At 35.9% G+C, this 18,303-nt stretch overlaps 1 protein-coding gene across 1 annotated transcript in view; it reads left to right on the forward strand.

The window, feature by feature from the left end:
- LOC139138138 (fibroblast growth factor receptor 2-like) overlaps positions 1-17,920 on the forward strand; it is a 29,801-nt gene extending 11,881 nt beyond the window's left edge. Inside the window, exons 8-24 of the mRNA XM_070706369.1 lie at positions 437-558; positions 808-982; positions 1,413-1,541; positions 4,213-4,393; positions 5,090-5,205; positions 5,546-5,671; positions 9,251-9,487; positions 9,729-9,968; positions 10,090-10,241; positions 10,663-10,801; positions 11,125-11,232; positions 11,906-12,063; positions 13,179-13,301; positions 13,756-13,832; positions 14,177-14,217; positions 14,372-14,580; positions 15,504-17,920. Coding sequence (XP_070562470.1) covers positions 437-558; positions 808-982; positions 1,413-1,541; positions 4,213-4,393; positions 5,090-5,205; positions 5,546-5,671; positions 9,251-9,487; positions 9,729-9,968; positions 10,090-10,241; positions 10,663-10,801; positions 11,125-11,232; positions 11,906-12,063; positions 13,179-13,301; positions 13,756-13,832; positions 14,177-14,217; positions 14,372-14,580; positions 15,504-15,569 — 2,399 coding nt within the window. The 3' untranslated portion in view covers positions 15,570-17,920. The remainder of the gene's footprint in view (positions 1-436; positions 559-807; positions 983-1,412; positions 1,542-4,212; positions 4,394-5,089; positions 5,206-5,545; positions 5,672-9,250; positions 9,488-9,728; positions 9,969-10,089; positions 10,242-10,662; positions 10,802-11,124; positions 11,233-11,905; positions 12,064-13,178; positions 13,302-13,755; positions 13,833-14,176; positions 14,218-14,371; positions 14,581-15,503) is intronic.
- The last annotated feature ends 383 nt before the right edge of the window (positions 17,921-18,303 follow it).

An 18,303-nucleotide genomic window follows, 5' to 3' on the forward strand; every position in this document is an offset into this window, starting at 1 on the left:
ACATGAGAAATTCTTACTCAATCGCCATCCAGAAACAGGTTCTCTAAATAACAGAAATGGATTAGTTTTCACCTGTAGACACATTGAAGGAAATTTCTATTGTGTAAACAGTGAGAGAAACAGCTATAAACATGACGATATCACTATCGATCTAATCTATTCAAACTTCCATTAGAAATCTAGCAAGTGTCATAAGCGTTTAACAAAAGGGGTATTGTTAAGGATCTATTTTCCAAAGACAGCATGTGCAAGCTCGCGCCTTGAATTCGTCTGTGTATTTGTCTGTGTCTGTGTGTGTTTGTATAATTGATCACAAACAATTGTACTTTAAACTTTTATAATGTTTATGAACTAACAATCTCGCAATGGGTCAAGTAACGATTCATTTGTGTTCAGAATACGTTACAGAATATTAATGAATGACACTTCGTTTCAGGTGACTTGCAATATTATATCTCCATACCACGACAATACTTAGGCATTGACTCACAGCAAATGCTCTTAAACGTATTCTTTGAAGTGAACAACACCAAATTCGTGACATATGAAGTTTTACAGGTAATGAAAAAATCTACGCTCTTCCCCGTTGCTACACACGTTAAATTTCAATTACAATTTTATTTGTCGAGATGGTTGCACTTTATGATGGGGCATTCGTATTTGCTTGACAGAAACATTATATTGCACATTAATGTCTTCATTTACATGGGCAGTGTACTGTTATCATGTAAAGTTCAAATATCGAGATATATTCACATTTGCTTGCTCTTTTTCTTGTTTTTTAATCACTTGTAATCTTTTTTCTAGAAAGAAGACGATGATTACGCTGGGATAGATTTTGATGATTCTTTATTTTATCGAGCCCGTTTATCATTTAGTGGTTTCGACAGCCATTTTACAACAAGGTCTTATTTGGAAGCAAGTTTGGATGGAAAAGGGATATTTGCCAAATTTGACGATCCCTTTGAAGCAAACTTTGTTGGTAAGCATTTCCCTGTCAGATAACAAATGCCGTGTCAATTGCAAAGACTTCGAGCCTCTCGAAGTTGTACTAAAACAGTACACATTAGACATTAAACTAAGTCACGATACTTTATGGCGAAAGGTAGGTTAGATTTACACATGGTGGTAATGTTAATTTTGACCAGTATAGGTGAAAGAAAAATACATTTTCACAATAATATTTATGACAGATCCGTCGTGTGTTTATAATGTATCCTTTTCTTAGAGTCGAAAATATGCCTTTACAAACAAGACTGCATTTTATTAAGTCTGACTGATTCATCCTCTATTGTTGCGATGCATCAGTGGAACAAAGACAAGCTTCCTAATTCTTGTTTTATATACACCTGAGTATAAAATTCCACAGTCGCCGATCACTCAGTTTAGTTACGTTCATGGTTTACCACCAGGTTGTCCACGAGGCAAGTATGGGGGCAGATGCCAGTTCGACTGTATTTGTAAAATTGGTGCTACATGTCATGCATGGAATGGTGCGTGTAAATGTCCCGTCGGATGGATAGGACCTGCCTGTGATATACGTGAGTTTCTATTGCGAAATCTGAACCTGCTTTCTTGATTAGGTCTACAACTAAGTACATGATTGAATCCGCTATAACTGTAACAAACTAAATATGTGACATCAAAAGGCACCATTAAATTAATGGTGCTATTTTTCACAAGTTTGACTAGACGTATTTCTACTCACTACAATCGATTATCACGGTTACTCTAGAGTAGGATAGAGTCTCCCTGCTGTAATTGACGTGTAACTAATCATGTATATCAAGAGCAAAACCAATGTTATTTTTTCTGTACAAATAGAAACTGTGATAATTAAAGTAGAATATATAAGGTTCAGTACATGTACATTAATTCAAATGGAAAATTAATTTCTCATTATCTTTGTTTAATGAAGAGGATTTTTACTGTATATTTTAAGTCTCTCAGGACACTGTTGCGGAAACGCTTCAATGTTGAATAATTATTTCAGAAAATTAGGAGTCAAATGTCTGGATTTCATGTTAACTGAACTTGCCATCTTTTCTGCCATTTCGGTTGATGTATCAAAGGCATTGCAGATATGCAGATTCATTCATCTCCGTATGTTTGTAAATGCCGATATGTGCGTGTCTGTTTGTCTGTCTATCTGTCTGTCTGTCTGTCTGTCTGTCTGTCTGTCTTCTCTGTATGTATGTATGTATGTATGTATGTATGTATGTATGTATGTATGTTTGTATGTATGCATGTATGTATGTATGTATGTATGTATGTATGTATGTATGTATGTATGTATGTATGTATGTATGTATGTATGTATGTATGTATGTATGTATGTATGTATGTATGTATGTATGTATGTATGTAGGTATGTATGTATGTATGTATGTATGTATGTATGTATGTATGTATGTATGTATGTATGTATGTATGTATGTATGTATGTATGTATGTATGTATGTATGTATGTATGTATGTATGTTTGTATGTATGCATGTATGTGTGTGTGCGCGCGCGTGCGTGCGTGAGTGTGTTTTAAAGGAACTTTCTCTACTATGGACATAAACTGGAAAGAGTCGACTTAAGTTTATGTATTTTTCCCATATATATATATAATATATAAGAGTCGACTTAAGTTTATGTAACCCATATATATATATATATATATATATATATATATATATATATATATATATATATATATATATATATATATATATATATATATATATATATATGATAGAATTATTTATCAGTAGGGAAAGACATCTAGTATTGTTACGTAAGCTAAGAAGTAATTTGTATATTTAATGAGTTTTCCCAATTGATAAAATTTACCGGGAGGACCTACAAAAAATTATAAAAGAGTAATGTTGCTGTGTATATTGAATATGTGATGACAAAAACATAGTGAAAGACCATTTTGTTATAAATTTTTATGACAGTTTATTTGTAATTTCATATTTAGTAAACGTTTCCATATTAGTAAACTTTTCATATATAGTAAACTTTTCCGGAAAAAGTTAGAAACTTAGTAACCATATTTATAAGACAGTGATATGGAGTAGTATTAGTAATAGTAGCGAACGTTAGCCTCCTTGCCATTTGGAAATTTAATGCATTTTCATGTCAGGGATATAAAATTGAAAGGACTTCACCAAAGTTTATTGCAGTTGCTCTTTATATCGAATAAAACAATGCCATTAACAATGAGACGCATTTCGCACTTTCTACCAAGCCTATTATTCAACTGTCGACAAAGAAAAGTGTAAAAGTAACTTTTACAGTAATTTTGACACTTTAAATGTTAGTGCGCAAATTCTTCTCTGCTGTGAAATTGAAATATTTGATTAACTTGCTATTAACATCAATTGAGAATGTTTCTTGTTGTAAGGTTAATTTACAGGACATGTAGGTCAAAATAAAGAATTGCTAGCCTAAAGCGAAAAATTCTCACATCGTCATAATCACAGGGCGTCCAGTTTCTTCAAGTAGCTAAAGAAGGTGCCAAACAAAAATAAGATCATTGCTTACATCGGAGATCGGGTCCAAGGGTTTTCAGGGACGACCTGCGTATGTAGAGGGCTACATTTAAAAGGATTATAGTGAAATTGATATTTGTTCATTAACAAAATACTGTTATTAGGAACCGTGTTGGCACTCAAATAGGAACAGAAAGCACTTCCCATTGCAGTACAATATGTTTTCGAAGAAAATTGTTCAAAACTCTCAAACCCTGCTTATATTCTAAAACTTTCACTTAGATATTACTGCTCGCTGGCTTCCTTCTGGAAATAGCTAGCGAGAAAACGTCGGGATACGGAAACAGAGTAGCTATCAAAGTCTTCTAAGATAATACGTTTACAAGCTGTTACTTATTGCCAGGTGTTGTCACTTCTTGTTTAGACTTCTCCCATACCCAATCTATACAAAGATTATTTACATACAAATGAACTGTAAATTCGCTATATCACCCTCTGTACATTTGGATATCATGCGCGATCAGAACCGATCACACTGCTACGTCAGTTACTGGTTATCATTCAATGGCCCTGTTTATGTGTTCTTTACTTATTGGTCACCAGACGAAAGTTTGGGTATTATGCATTTATAGCAAAGGTGACGACAAAGTGAATAACCTATGGATATCAACGGACAAAGATTAAGAGTTACATGCAATGCTATCATTTGTCATCTTTGATATTTATGTAGCAATCAGAGGACAAATCACGCTTGAATCATCCACATCCAACACAAGTGCTGTAGTTATGTACTCTTCTGTCGACCTAAGCTGTAGCATCAACATTGAATACGATTCAGTTGCGTGGACAAAGGATGGAATCGAAGTCCAGAAACACTCATTGAGAATTTTGGCTTCTCTACTAACAAAATCGTAAGGAAATCTAATTTACGCACAAGTACATCACAAATAGGATAGCCTTCGTTGTTCCTGGAAAATCCACTCGTTTTCTTTGAAATTGTGTTCATCTATTCGTATATACTTACATAGATAAATAGATACATACATAGATACATAAATACACAAATACACACACACACGCACACACATACATACACACATACATACATACATACATACATACATACATACATACATACATACATACATACATACATACATACATACATACATACATACATACACACATACATACATACATACATACATACGTACATACATACATACGTACGTACGTACGTACGTACGTACATACATACATACATACATACATACATACATACATACATACATACATACATACATACATACAGAAATACATACAGAAATACATACAGAAATACATACAGAAATACAGAAATACATACATACTTTTAGTGCCTCGAGATATGTAGTTGGATTAGTAATATTTTTTTGGAATTTACGAACATTACATGCAATTTTGTAAAGGATTCCCTTTCTTGGTGATTTTCGATAATCCTGGTCATTGAAAAGTATTGTACAAGAAAGTACTTTCGTTGACTCATTATCCAGATTTCTTTTTACAAGTATGTTTTAATCATAATATGTTATGTAATCGATATTTATTGCATGATTTTATTTTTGTAGCTTACACGTTCTTCTTATGGAAAATGTTACCAAGGAAGACTCTGGTGTATACAGATGTATTGCGTACCGCCAAGGTGATGTCTCTGTGTCGAACCAAATTGTAGTTAACGTTGCAGGTGAGTTCACTTTGATGTCATGCTAGTCAGTTTACAACATACAAAATAAGTTTTCACAGATTTCCTGCAAGGCGGTCATATCTGACTCCGAAAATTTGATTAATGTGCGGTGAAGCGTCATTATCATTTCCTAATGAGGAATTCGTGAAAAGTTTTTAATTAAGCAACCCGTGTTAAGGTATTGTATTGACGCATGCGGCTGCCGTTTTTGGAACGGGCTCGTTTCACTAGTGATGGTAGTCAAGATCTTTAGCGTGTGGAATTGAGTTTTACGATGCAGAGCCATAGTTGTTTTTATGATGATATACGTGATATAAATTCTTTCGAATTTTCTTAACAGGCTGCAAACCAAACGTTTGGGGAGAAAAATGTGACCGCGTTTGCAACTGTGTTCATGCTGCTACCTGTCGGCGAGAAAGTGGATGTGTATGTGAAAATGGCTGGGATGGACATTATTGTCAGCTTGGTAGGTAACACAAATTGTATACATTATACTCACATTTACACAGATATATATATATATATATATATATATATATATATATATATATATATGGTAAAAATTAATAACAAGTAGAAACTGGACTTAGGCGTTAATCAGAGTTTCACGCTACATGTATTCTCTGTACCGATCTTTAGATGAATGGTTCAACTTATCTTATCTGCTGTGGTTCTGTGTTTTCTTAACTCCGTTATGCGTGTTTCCACCTGGTGCGCTGGATGGTTCCATTCCTACAGGAGGGATATGATAGTTTGACAGGTGTCTGTTCTTGAGCTCCGGTCGCTTGTTTGGCAGGTTAAGCTTCACAGCGTTGATGATGAACAGATTCCCTTTCAGGCAAAGGTTACATCTCTTTGTTGCATTGGAGTAATATGACATTAAACTGGTCCAATAATCATTTCCATTCAAGGTAATACATTACCAGGTCCATGGGACAATTGTGGTTTACAAATTTAAGTAGGACCATCCTGAACCACTGATGGATAGTGGTGGTACCAGGTGTCCGGAAAGGGTAAGCGTACCCTGCTAGCATGCTACACCCGTCAGGATTGGTCCCAAAATTGTCTACATATTGTATGAAAAGATACAGGATATGAATCACTGTAATAAGTCAAAGCCGGGAATGCTGTTGTTAATAATTTGAGTGACCGAGGTGTCATATTTGGCCACAATGTCGTCATATCGACCGTAGAACTTTTTGAAAGTCCTAACGAGTCTTTTTGTAGTGTATCCTTATCTCAGTAATTTTGATATGCCAATGAGCTGTGTCTCAGCACAGGGAACAGATGAAAGGACCCTGGGGTGGGGAGGAGGTTTTTTGTGCAACGGTTTACCTTATTTGATTTTATTAATTTTGACTGTGATATTTCAAATAAAGAGTTCAACTCCACACCGTCTGACTGCTTTATAATATTACCGACAAGTCCTTATCTCCTCTTCAACTTGTGTATACACCACTGTAATTGCTCCGAAAACATTGCCAACTTGCTAATCCGCTGTCCGTATCAGCGGATTAAGTGATTGAGTCAACACCACAGCCGTCACACACGTAGTGAAATAATTAATGCGTGTGGGACGGCTGTGGTGTTGACTCAATCACTTAATCCGCTGATACGGACAGCGGATTAGCAAGTTGGCAATGTTTTCGGAGCAATTACAGTGGTGTATACACAAGTTGGAGAGGAGATAAGGACTTGTCGGTAATATATAAAGCTGTCAGACGGTGTGGAGTTGAACTCTTTATTTGAAATATCACAGTCAAAATTAATAAAATTACTTGTAGCAATAAAGGAAACAGTCAGACGGTGTGGAGTTGAACTCTTTATTTGAAATATCACAGTCAAAATTAATAAATTACTTGTAGCAATAAGGAAACAGTCAGACGGTGTGGAGTTGAACTCTTTATTTGAAATATCACAGTCAAAATTAATAAAATCAATAAGGTAAACCGTTGCACAAAAAAACTCCCTCCCCACCCCTGGGACTGATTTCTTTCCCTATGGTCTCAGTTGAAAATCAGCGTAGAAATGACAAGTCCTACAAAACCTGAGAAGTTGAGACACGTACACACCATAAGCAGGTGCAGATGGAATATTACTCGACAAGTAGGGATAATTTATGATTTCAAAATTGAAATCATCTCTTTTGTCATACATCTTAGCGTGTAGCCCATTAGTACCCAGTTGTAGGAACAGATCAAGATATGAAGCAGAGTTCCTACCCTCTGTTGTTTCTTTGATTTCCAACCCATCAGGGTAAATATGATGTAAGTAATTTGATATGTCTGGATTGTCCAGACTAATCAAATCATCAATATATCTGTGCGTGTTGTTAAAACGCATTGCAAGTTTTTTTAGACCCTGCTTTTTAGAGAGATTCAGTAGGAACTCTGCATCATATGAATACAGAAATAAGTCTGCAAGAAGAGGTGCACAATTTGTACCCATTGGTATGCCAATAGATTGTTGAAATGTCATACCGCCAAACTTAACAAATATGTTGTCGATAAGGAAATTCAGCATTTTAATAATTTCTTCATCAGCGTATTTGTGCTGGGCATCCATATTGTTACTGAAATAACCTGACCTATGTTTGATGGTAATGTATTAGTACCTTCTACTGCCATTTTTATGCAGAAAAGCTGTTTAACAAGAGATGACAGCCTCGTTTTAAGTTTATCGTGGGGCATTGTGGTGTATAATGAGGAAAAGTCAAATGTTTGGATTGAGCTGAACTTGTTTTTCTTGACTTTTAAATCAAGCAACAATTCCTTCGAATTTTTTAGTATCCACATTTTATTCAACCCACTTGTTTCCAACACCTTGTCACAATATCGAAAGAGACCATTTTTGATGGTTGTTAAAATTATAGTCGATAATTGTGACAGATGTTTGGTAGTGCAATTACTTGATCCTGCAGTAAAACGTTGTTTCTAAGGGTTCTGGTGCAGTTTAGGTATGCAATACAACATAGGCAGTTTTTTGTCCTTCTCTTTCAAAGGAATACCAATAATTCCTACAGACAAAGATAATGTTGTTTGAAGCTTTGTCTGCAGGAGCTACAACATATTCGTTGTGTAAAGCATCAAGGCATGCTTTGACAGAAGGGCTATCTAATACTGAGGAAGTATTTACATCTTTACTGTGAGAACGGAAATGTGAAATACGTGATTTTAATGTATCTTTGACTTTGCTCAGCCAATCAGAGAGGCATACCACATCAACTTCCTCAACTGCAGCCCACTGTTGCTTATTTTTCGGCGGCATCCATGATAACTCTGAAATTAAATTTCCAATTAATGTTTTGTGGCTCTCGATCTTTTGGGCCACATTGAAAGAGTTGCCGAAGTTTACTGTTGGTAATGATGGTCAGGTCACCAGTTATTATATGACCAAATGGTTTATAGCAAAAGGGGGATGACAGGCAATTGCAAGTTCTGCTGTTGTTTAATAGAAAGTTGAAATTTATCAAGAAATTGTTATAGTTAAAAAGTTTCCTACCAATGGTTTTTGTGTATGAGTAGGAAACTATAGGTGGTTCTTGGAATTTAAAATGTGGAGGTATGTTTTCCACAACTTTCTTATTATGCAAAATATTACTGATGTTTATTTGGTCAATCCCCTTGTTTGCAAATGGTACATGAAAAAATAAACGCTTGTCAGCAGCATAGCACAAAACAGACCAGCTGGTTTAGTGTTTCATATTTTTGTTCTTCAGATTCCATATGTGTTTGGAAAGTTCCGTACTGGTTTTGCACTTTTCGTTGGTGAACGAGTGTAGGTTGTTATAGAAACGAGTTCGGAAAGGGTTTCCTGTAAGGCCGATATAAATTTTGCTGCTACGGTTATTCGTCGATACCTTGGCATTTAAATAATATTCTTGGTTTGGCATTCACCTCCGAGCGGGCATGTATTTCTGGCCCGACAATTGCACTCAGCTTTGGACTATAGGTAAGAGTGGATTATAGGTAATTGTTTAAATGATTCCACCCCTCACATACATGATATATCATTCATTACTTATTACCGTGGATTTACTTTCCAGATGTCCAAAGTCCGGAAATACATAACTGTCCTGATAACATAACAATGCCCAGTGCAAGGAAGAGTTCTGTTGTGGTTGACTGGAAAGCACTTAATGTAACAGACAATGCTGGACCCCCGACTGTCACATCCAATTACATGGCTGGCAGTGAATTTAATATAGGAATAACTACTGTAATGATCAACGTATCAGATGGCGTCAACAACGCATTTTGCTCATTCACCGTGAACGTTGAAGGTTTGTTGTGTACTCAATGTAAGCAAAGCTTATGCAGTCTTTGTAATCTGGAAGGATGATATAAAACAAACAAAGTAATATTCTGACACTTTGATTTTTGCAATTCCTTGCATTTTTGTATCTTTGAACATTTTGCTTGATGTAGCGAAAGGTTTACGAGAAAGATACTATGACAAAACATAAGTTAACCCAAGCTAACGCTCTGCATCCAACTTTTACAATACATTCCTTAACATTGCAGATACAGAAGCTCCAGAAATCTCTTGCCCTCCGGACATGAAGTTTTACGTTGAAGAAAACAGTGACGTAACAGTGGTTAATTGGACCACGCCGAAAGTGAACGACAATTCTGACAACATATCAGTGTCGTCAACGTTTTCACCTGGAGATAGTGTATCCATTGGAGAGTATTTCGTCATATACATTGCATCAGATCCTTCCGGAAATACCGCTAGCTGTTCCTTTTCAATGTCTGTAGTTGGTAAGAAATATAGGTAGCTATGTTCATTTTTCCATGCTGCAAAATCACTGAACTTCAGAAAAAGGCACATTTATAAATTTAGAGCGAAGACTTTAAGTGTTTTATCTGTGTATTTTTTCAGAAGCTCCTTCGGCCAAAAATCGGCTGATAACGTTATTGTCAGTCACAGCTGTCTTCATATCGCTGATCGCCGCCTCAGTTTTCGTTGTCTTCTTTCGAAAGAAACCAAAAACCCGTGTATACATGCCCTTGGATGATATGCTGTCAATACCGGTAAATTAAATAAGTATTTTATATACTAAGGTGATGTGATTGTAAACTTATCACAAATAAATGAATTATGAATCATTTTCAAAGGGTCGTCTTATCAAGTAGGGATAGAATCTTGACAAAAGTGCAGATTTTACGAATACTATGTCACAAACGGGATATCGATACTTCACCAGGCTTTATTTTTGTTGCTTTGAAACCCTGCTCTTGCTCTCTGTCTTTGACTGTCACATGAGATGATATTGCCGTATTTACTGAGTGTGAAGTTAAAGAATGTACTGTCACCTCATAACTCTCGGGCTCAATGCTACAGGTCATGATGCATCCCACTGTGGGATATTAATCCGCTCTAAGTTTTAAACACGTATTCGAACTGGATATTTCCCTTTGGTAGTTGCGAATTCTGTCTCACTTTCTCCTAAAGAACGATATCCGTAAAATAAATATGAACGACCTGACTGTGTTGCGACTAATTGGGCAGGGCGAATTCTCCGTGGTAAAATCTGGAAAATTAAACGATGAGAGAGGCAATGTGACGGACGTAGCTATCAAAATTCTTGTAGGTGAGTAATCATGACACAAATTCAAAATCCCTCAAAGTTCACTTTTAAATCGCCCTATAAAGATGATAAGAATCGCTAGGCAATTACTCTTTTCATAATATTTTGGTTAATTTTCAATTCTCTCTGCGCTTGGAGCATTAACGATATAAATATGTAACAAATACAATTTCTAAACGAACACAACAGAGTACGAATGTAGAGCTCCCTGTTTTAAACGAAACCGACACATTTGGTAGAAATGCTTAAGTTTCAAAAATTCGCTTTTGTAACCAGTGACTTTTTTGTTTGAGGTGTCTTAACAAGTTTGACATTTTTCTCTGCAGGAAATTATAATGAATCGACACATACTTTTGTTGAAGAATGCGAAAGGCTGAACGATCTCAAAAATCACGAAAATATTGTTCAGCTAGTCGGTGTTGTATTCGCAGAAAGTAAGTTTTGACCATATGGAAAACGTCGGCTAAGATTAAACTATTTCTAGAACTTTTGAAAAATGCAGCAATGTTTTTGTCAGCAGCTCTGCAAACAAAATTGCTAAAAATTGTATTTTTGGACTACTAAAATAGCTTCCTTTCCCTCGTGCACATATGAAGTGAACAAGTTAAAAATTGGTGGTATACCAATTCATCGCTTGGGGTATCGTTTAATGCTTTAACAGAAGAGTTCTATCGGCCGCTGGTCACTTGTTATCCTGAACAATACAGTTTAATTAATTTACATACACCATTGTAGTTGTAGCTTAGCTGAGGTCTTGTTGCCATTATTGTCCACATTTTAACAAGGGGAGTTTCATATATCAGTGTTGTGGTCCCGTTCATACTGATAGAGGCACACATTTCAAAAAATATTTCTGGTTTTTAATACCTGAGCAAACAGAAAGCATTTTCCCAGATATGACAAGATTCTCACGAAAAGTCGAATTTGTTCCTTGTTTGCATGGGTGAAGACCAAGCCACACATCTGCAGTTGCAGAATTGTGTACTCTATTTTCAAAGATTGTGTCATCTAACTGTTAAAGCCTATTTCATTCGGTGTGATTTGCGAGTTCGAGTTTCAGTCCGCTCAAGACGTTGCGCTAAACTTCAGTTTTCTTCCAAAATGTAGGTAGAAAATACATAGTAACTGAGCTCATGGAGTGTGATCTCCGGACACTGCTCACTGATGTCAATGTTTTTGGTCGGAAAGATCTCGATACCGACCGACGGTTAGTGAAGTTTGCTCTACACACTTCCAGAGCAATGCAATATATGGAGCTCATGAAGGTAGTAAAATCGTATTATTATTTGGTCTTGTTTACTCACGTCAAGTGCTGTTTCAATCTGATTGTGACTGTAGTTACCGCAAGTAAAGTCGGGGATGAGGGTTGTCGATGTAAGTTCTGTCCATCTGTTAAAGGCTGTTATTTGTTTGAATTTTACATGACAGTGATCGATGATAATTCTGAGCACAATGACATTACAGGTAGATTGGCAGCATTTTTTTTTTGTTATCCCTCCATCATCGTATAGACATGCACATGGAAAACATAATACTGTTTGGTATAGACACGTATAGGTATAACGTAATACTGTTTAGTATACACATGTACAACATTTCTATTTAGTATAGGCATATTTTACAAGTGTAACATAATACTATACAGTATAGACATGTACAAGTATAACATATGTTGTGTAGTATGGACGTGTAAAAGTATTACATAATACTGTGTAGTTTAGACTTTTGTACATGTCTATACTACACAGTATCATGTAATACTTGTACATGTGTTCATGATAAAGTTGTATAGGCATTTACTATTTAAAGAGTAACTTAAATATGTTTAGTATGGACCTGTACATGCATAATATAATACTGTTTATTCCCTCTCAACCAATAAGTTGTCTGTTTTCCTTGTCAACTTTTCGGTAACCAAGAGTCTGTGGTCTTCCTCAGGAATGACTAACATATATTGATCGCCAATGTTCAACACTAGATGGCGCAGTGGTAAATAACGCGTTCAAAAAGGGACTTAGCAATCCTACCTTATCTCTATATGTCTATTCAAATTTTATACGCCGATTGGATAGCAACACACAGTTGCAACTTATTACAAGAGAGAAGAATATTTTTTATCAATCAAACATCAAAGCAGATGAACTCATTTACTTAAGTGTATTGATAAAATTTTGTTCGTTTTGAAGACATGAATTAAACCTTTAATATAAATACCTTGCAACATCCTTGAAAACTATTGTCGTTGTGCTTTTCCTAGCTTCGAACAGTTTTGCTGTTATCCCGCACACAAGAAACTATTTACAAGTTCTTACGAAAATTCAGTTCTACTTCCAATCTCACCGATGCAAACCGATTGGATAACTCAATTGATATCTTTTAGATTGTCCATCGCGACATAGCAGCCCGTAACGTGTTGATATCTCACGATGACGTAGCTAAAATCGGAGATTTTGGATTTGCCAGAGACGTGTACCAAACAGGAGAATACCATTGTCATCATGGGGTAAATTTACTTGTCGTTATAATAATTTACACGAATTTGTTCATTGCTTCAATGTTTGATGTCTAAACTTCTTTCATTTTGTATTCCTTTTAAAGGGTGTGTTCTTCTGTCTATGTAATAAAACGGAGAAATATGTTTTATCAATACAGTACACTAAATAACGACGGATATTAAGTTATTCCAAAATAATGAAGTGTGTTATAGATTGCTAGGTAAATGGCAGAAGAATCACTGTCCATAAAGTTTGAGAATAGAATGCGTGCTCAAATGGCAAAACGTTGATGAATTACGGACACCTCGCTTTGGTAGTTACTGTTCCTTGCTGTCGACATATCAATTCAAGTCTAGAAATTATTGTCGCAATCCCTCGCTCTACTGTTAAGAATCAAATATCCAATATCTTATGCAAATTATGCGATAATACTTTTTTTCAATTTCACATCCCTCAAACCAGCGTCAGGGACGTTTTCCTACTAGATGGATGGCTCCAGAATCACTAAGAGATGATATCTACAGCTTCAAAAGTGACATGTGAGTAAGAGGAAAAGATCAAACAAGTGACACGGCAGAATGTAATCTCTTGACCGTATTCGGTCTCACAAACCAGGCTATCTAATTACCAAGCCATGACGTCAGCAATCAAAAGCGCCCGGAAAAGACAGATCGTAATAGATAATTCAGTAAACGTAGTAAGGTACAATGATATGGTATCGTAGAATAACATCGAGTGAGCGTTTAGTAAAAAATTGGTGTAGTTGTCATAATTTTCAGACTGAATAGAATCGTCAATTGTAGTTATTAAGTGTGCCTTTCTTCCATTCACATCTATGTTATTGTTGTTTATTTTTTGCTTGTTGGTTTGTATCTGTCACTAGATGGTCCTTTGGAGTGTTGTTATGGGAGATCGCAACATTAGGTAAGGCGGGATTACATATATCAAATTACTTTAACTGGAGATATGGGTATAAGGACATTTTGATAAGAAAAATAATTGACATTAAAGCTACGACTATTCCAATGCCGTTGTCACCACCCCTATGTACTGAAAAAAAATTTTGAATTGTTGTCAGGGACAAGTCCAAAGTATCACGGCATCGATGACTGTCATGTGAAAGCACTTTGCGAGTATTTGCTTCAAGGAGGCAGATTACCAAAACCCAAAGATTGTGCCAATGAAATATTCCGAATGATGAGTCGCTGCTGGGCATCAAACCCCGCTGATAGGTGTTCTGCCAATGACATGGTCCATGAATTATCAAGGCTCATAGAGTTAAACGGGGTCAGTATATAACAATTATGTCATTTTTACTCTCTCTATTGACTTAGCTTATGACCAGTATGGTTCAGTATACACATATTGACTGGCTATGAGGGCAACAGCATACGTCTGTACCCCGAGGGACTGTGAGTCACCCCCAAAAACAGACTGTTTCCCGAGGCCGTAGGCCGAGGGAAACAGTCTGTTTTTGGGGGTGACTCACAGGCCCGAGGGGTTAAAGACGTATGCTGTTGCCCTCATGCCAGTCAATATGTGTTTTGTAACACACCTCATCCGTAGCGATACACAAGAACGTACTATACACAAAACTTGTCGCATGTAGGTCTATGATGTAATATGTTGGAGTGGTTCAGTAGAAAAAGTTTTTCCTAAAAAGACCGCAATACTTCTGCAAAACGTTCAATTCACCTTTGATTACAGTTTTTGTCCGTATCCAGTTCTTGTTGGAAACCAAAGCATTCAATTCTTCTTCAGAAAGTAGGATAAACAAAGAAAATTCTGGATTATCGTTTCGATCGGCCGCAGACGACATCTTTGTTTACATTCCGGTCCGCGTTCGCGTCAAATATCGTTTTTGACGTCAGCGGGAATCATTTTTCAGAACTGATGCCTGGCTGGCAACAGTTCAAACGAATGATGCCTGATGACGTCGTTTACGTGGATCAACACAAAAAGAACGCATCCCACGTGACTATCAATTGGCGAATTAGAATACAGACTGCGGATAAGGTGTGTTACAATACAATATGGTTCATAAAACAGTCGGTTACAAGTACAGTGAAATAGCTAGAGCTGTAACCTAAAAACGATCTAACAGATTCATTCTCAAGTTAGAATGTCGCTCTTAAATGTTTAACTTCGAATTTGTCGCCTTATTTAAGTATGCAAATATTTAAATTGTTTTTCTGTGTATTTTGTTTCAGGGTTCCTTCTTTAAATTTTGTAAAGATTTGGTTCAGGACGACCTAAATGTTTCAGAATATGGTTGAACCAACAGCAAAGTTGCACGTAACCAACAACAGGAAGCGCCCTCATACTGTATATTTTCAAAAAGCACAGAACCTAAAGTTTAGTATGGTAGCAATAGTTTACTCGAAGGACAGAGGTCATATATGCATGAGATAGAAATACTCAATTTCGGTATAAATGAAAAATAAGTCGAAAACTTGATACTATTTTATGGAATTTAATATTTAACTTAAAACAAGAGTATATGTGTAAAAAGACGACCATTTTATTTTGCAATATTCATCCTCATTTTAAAATGGCAGTTGTAAGACTGACACTCAAAAATTGTGATTAAAATCATGATAAGCAAAATAAAATGCTCTTATTCAAAATGTAAGAAGTTTATTCAAAAAAAAGCTTCTTTGATATATAGTTTTTAAAAAGAATAAAATGTGAAAATTTCATAAAATTTGACCAAGCAAGAAGTGAATTTAATTCACATGAAATCTGGAAATTTGGAGAAAAGAAAAGCCAGGAAATTGGGCGATTTCATGAATTTGCAAAATTTACACTTTCTTACTCAACTTACGACTACTTGACAAGTTTTAAGGTGGAGCCAACCAATATTTTAATCTAAGGTTCACAAATTACTTAAAATGTAATGAATCTTTGCAAAAAAGTGATTAAGAACAAAATACGCTGCGCTACTTGCAATTCCACCTTAATTTTGTAGTGAAGATCTAGTGTCACTCGAATGATTGATGCTGTGGCTGTCGTTTTACGCTTTGTTCATCATTTTTTGTAAATAGGTCGGCCCTACGTTGAAATTTAAGGCCATTAAGTCTACTTCATTATCATTTGTATTGCCGTAATATTTATGAGCGCCAGTATAAGATAACTATGGCAGTTGCACAACCGTCAAATTCGATAGGCAAGTATCTTGGAAATGCTGCACACCTGACATTGTCGACAATCGAGATATTGGACTAGAATTCCCATTTACCAGGTGTTGCGTGGACACTGCCAGAGCTTCTCCAACGGTTGAATTTGTCAAACAATCTTAATTCTGCGTCTACTAGCTTTGCAATTGATTGACATAGTTGAAATACCACAATTTGCATACTGCATAGCAAGAACAAAATCACAGCTGCGTCTTTGGTACAGCCCCTTTATCTGTTTTCATGTGTCTCTTTGAAGGACCAGACTGAAAAGCCCCATTCTTCCTCTGTAGTTGTCTAATCGACTCACATTTCTTTGACTAATTTGCAGAAATATTCATGATGTCATTAGTAAAGATAGTTCACAAGGCAGGTCAATACTGCCTTTGAAGTAACCAATACTTGGGGAGCTGAGAAGTAATGATTTGTCTGGCGTGATCAGATTATTCCCGTATTTAGATTTTTTGCCCTCCATTAAGATTTCATATATATTACTGTCCAAAAAGTAAAGGAATACGCGATGTTCAAACGTAACATAAGCAGTATGTTGGCAGATACTAGTTGATCCAGGTGGTTACCATTTACTTGCCGCTTTCAGATTACTTTTCGGTTTTTTCCTGATAATTGGTTGCTTGCCTGCGTATAGGTTATTTAATTTAACTTTGTGGGGAAACCAGGCAAACACTACACACCATGAGCTAAACAATCTTCCGAATCAAACTATGACTTTTCTTGTTATTCAGTTGGATGCATAATCGACAATGATCGCGGAAGTAACAACAGACAGATGAGAGATATTGATAATGAAATTTATAAAAAGGCAACTTACAAAAGGCCTTTTTGGAAATTACGATTTATGAGTAAAAGCCTAAGAGATTGTTTCTTGCCAAAATGTCGGTAAATAATCACTACCAAGTCAAATAGTGAATTTAGAGCAAATCCGACGGTATTCAGCAGACATTTACATGATTTTCACGTAAAATTCAAATCCCGGGCTTTAATTACATTTTATTTCGATTAAGTAAGCCTTGACAGCTAATTCTAACTTTGGTGTCCTTTAAAATGCCAATGCCAGCTGGATTTTTCAGCCCTGTCACTCTATTTGATATTATTCAAGCATTGGGGTGCTCCACTCGATCTCAGCAAGCTGTTTTGATGTTTGCACATTCAAATAAGTCATATTACACAATCTTCTTGCATATCAGAGTCTGTCTGTGACTACTATTAATTTTATGTTGAAGGAAAATTCCAAGGCCCATGCAAAAGAGAAATGAACAAGCAGGCAACCAAATTTACAGCATAGAATGTTTGCGAAATGCTACGTAGTTACCAACAAAGTGCGAACACATTCGTTCGTTCTGAGGTTGATTTTATACACAATGTACACTTTTTATATCCGTGGCCCTTCGAATGGCTAGTATTCAAAGAAAAGCTTTCTATTAAAGTTTAAAGCTAAACATGAACGATTCGTCTTTCTCATAAATCTCAAAGAAAATATGTCAATCGCTAGTTTGATACTTTATTAATTTGTATTTTTCATTTGAATCATTTCATACCAGAAAGTCAAATTCATTTCAAAATGAAAATGGATCGTCATTTATTCAGAGCATGCAGTATTTAAATATATTGTCACCTATTTGACACCAAGTGGTAACATTCTAAATTGGAACATGTAGTTCAGGTGGGTGCAACAAGCTTTTAATCTCTGCATTGCCGGCTGCCTGGAAACAGATTGTTGATATGTCAATATTTACAGTAGATCATGATGAGGTTTGCTCGGCATTTTATTCAAAGCGCATTGCAGAAACATTCATTATCATATTAGCCAGTGCACTAC

Source organism: Ptychodera flava, chromosome 8 (genome assembly GCF_041260155.1).
Source record: "Ptychodera flava strain L36383 chromosome 8, AS_Pfla_20210202, whole genome shotgun sequence".
Classification (NCBI taxonomy): Eukaryota; Metazoa; Hemichordata; class Enteropneusta; family Ptychoderidae; genus Ptychodera; species Ptychodera flava.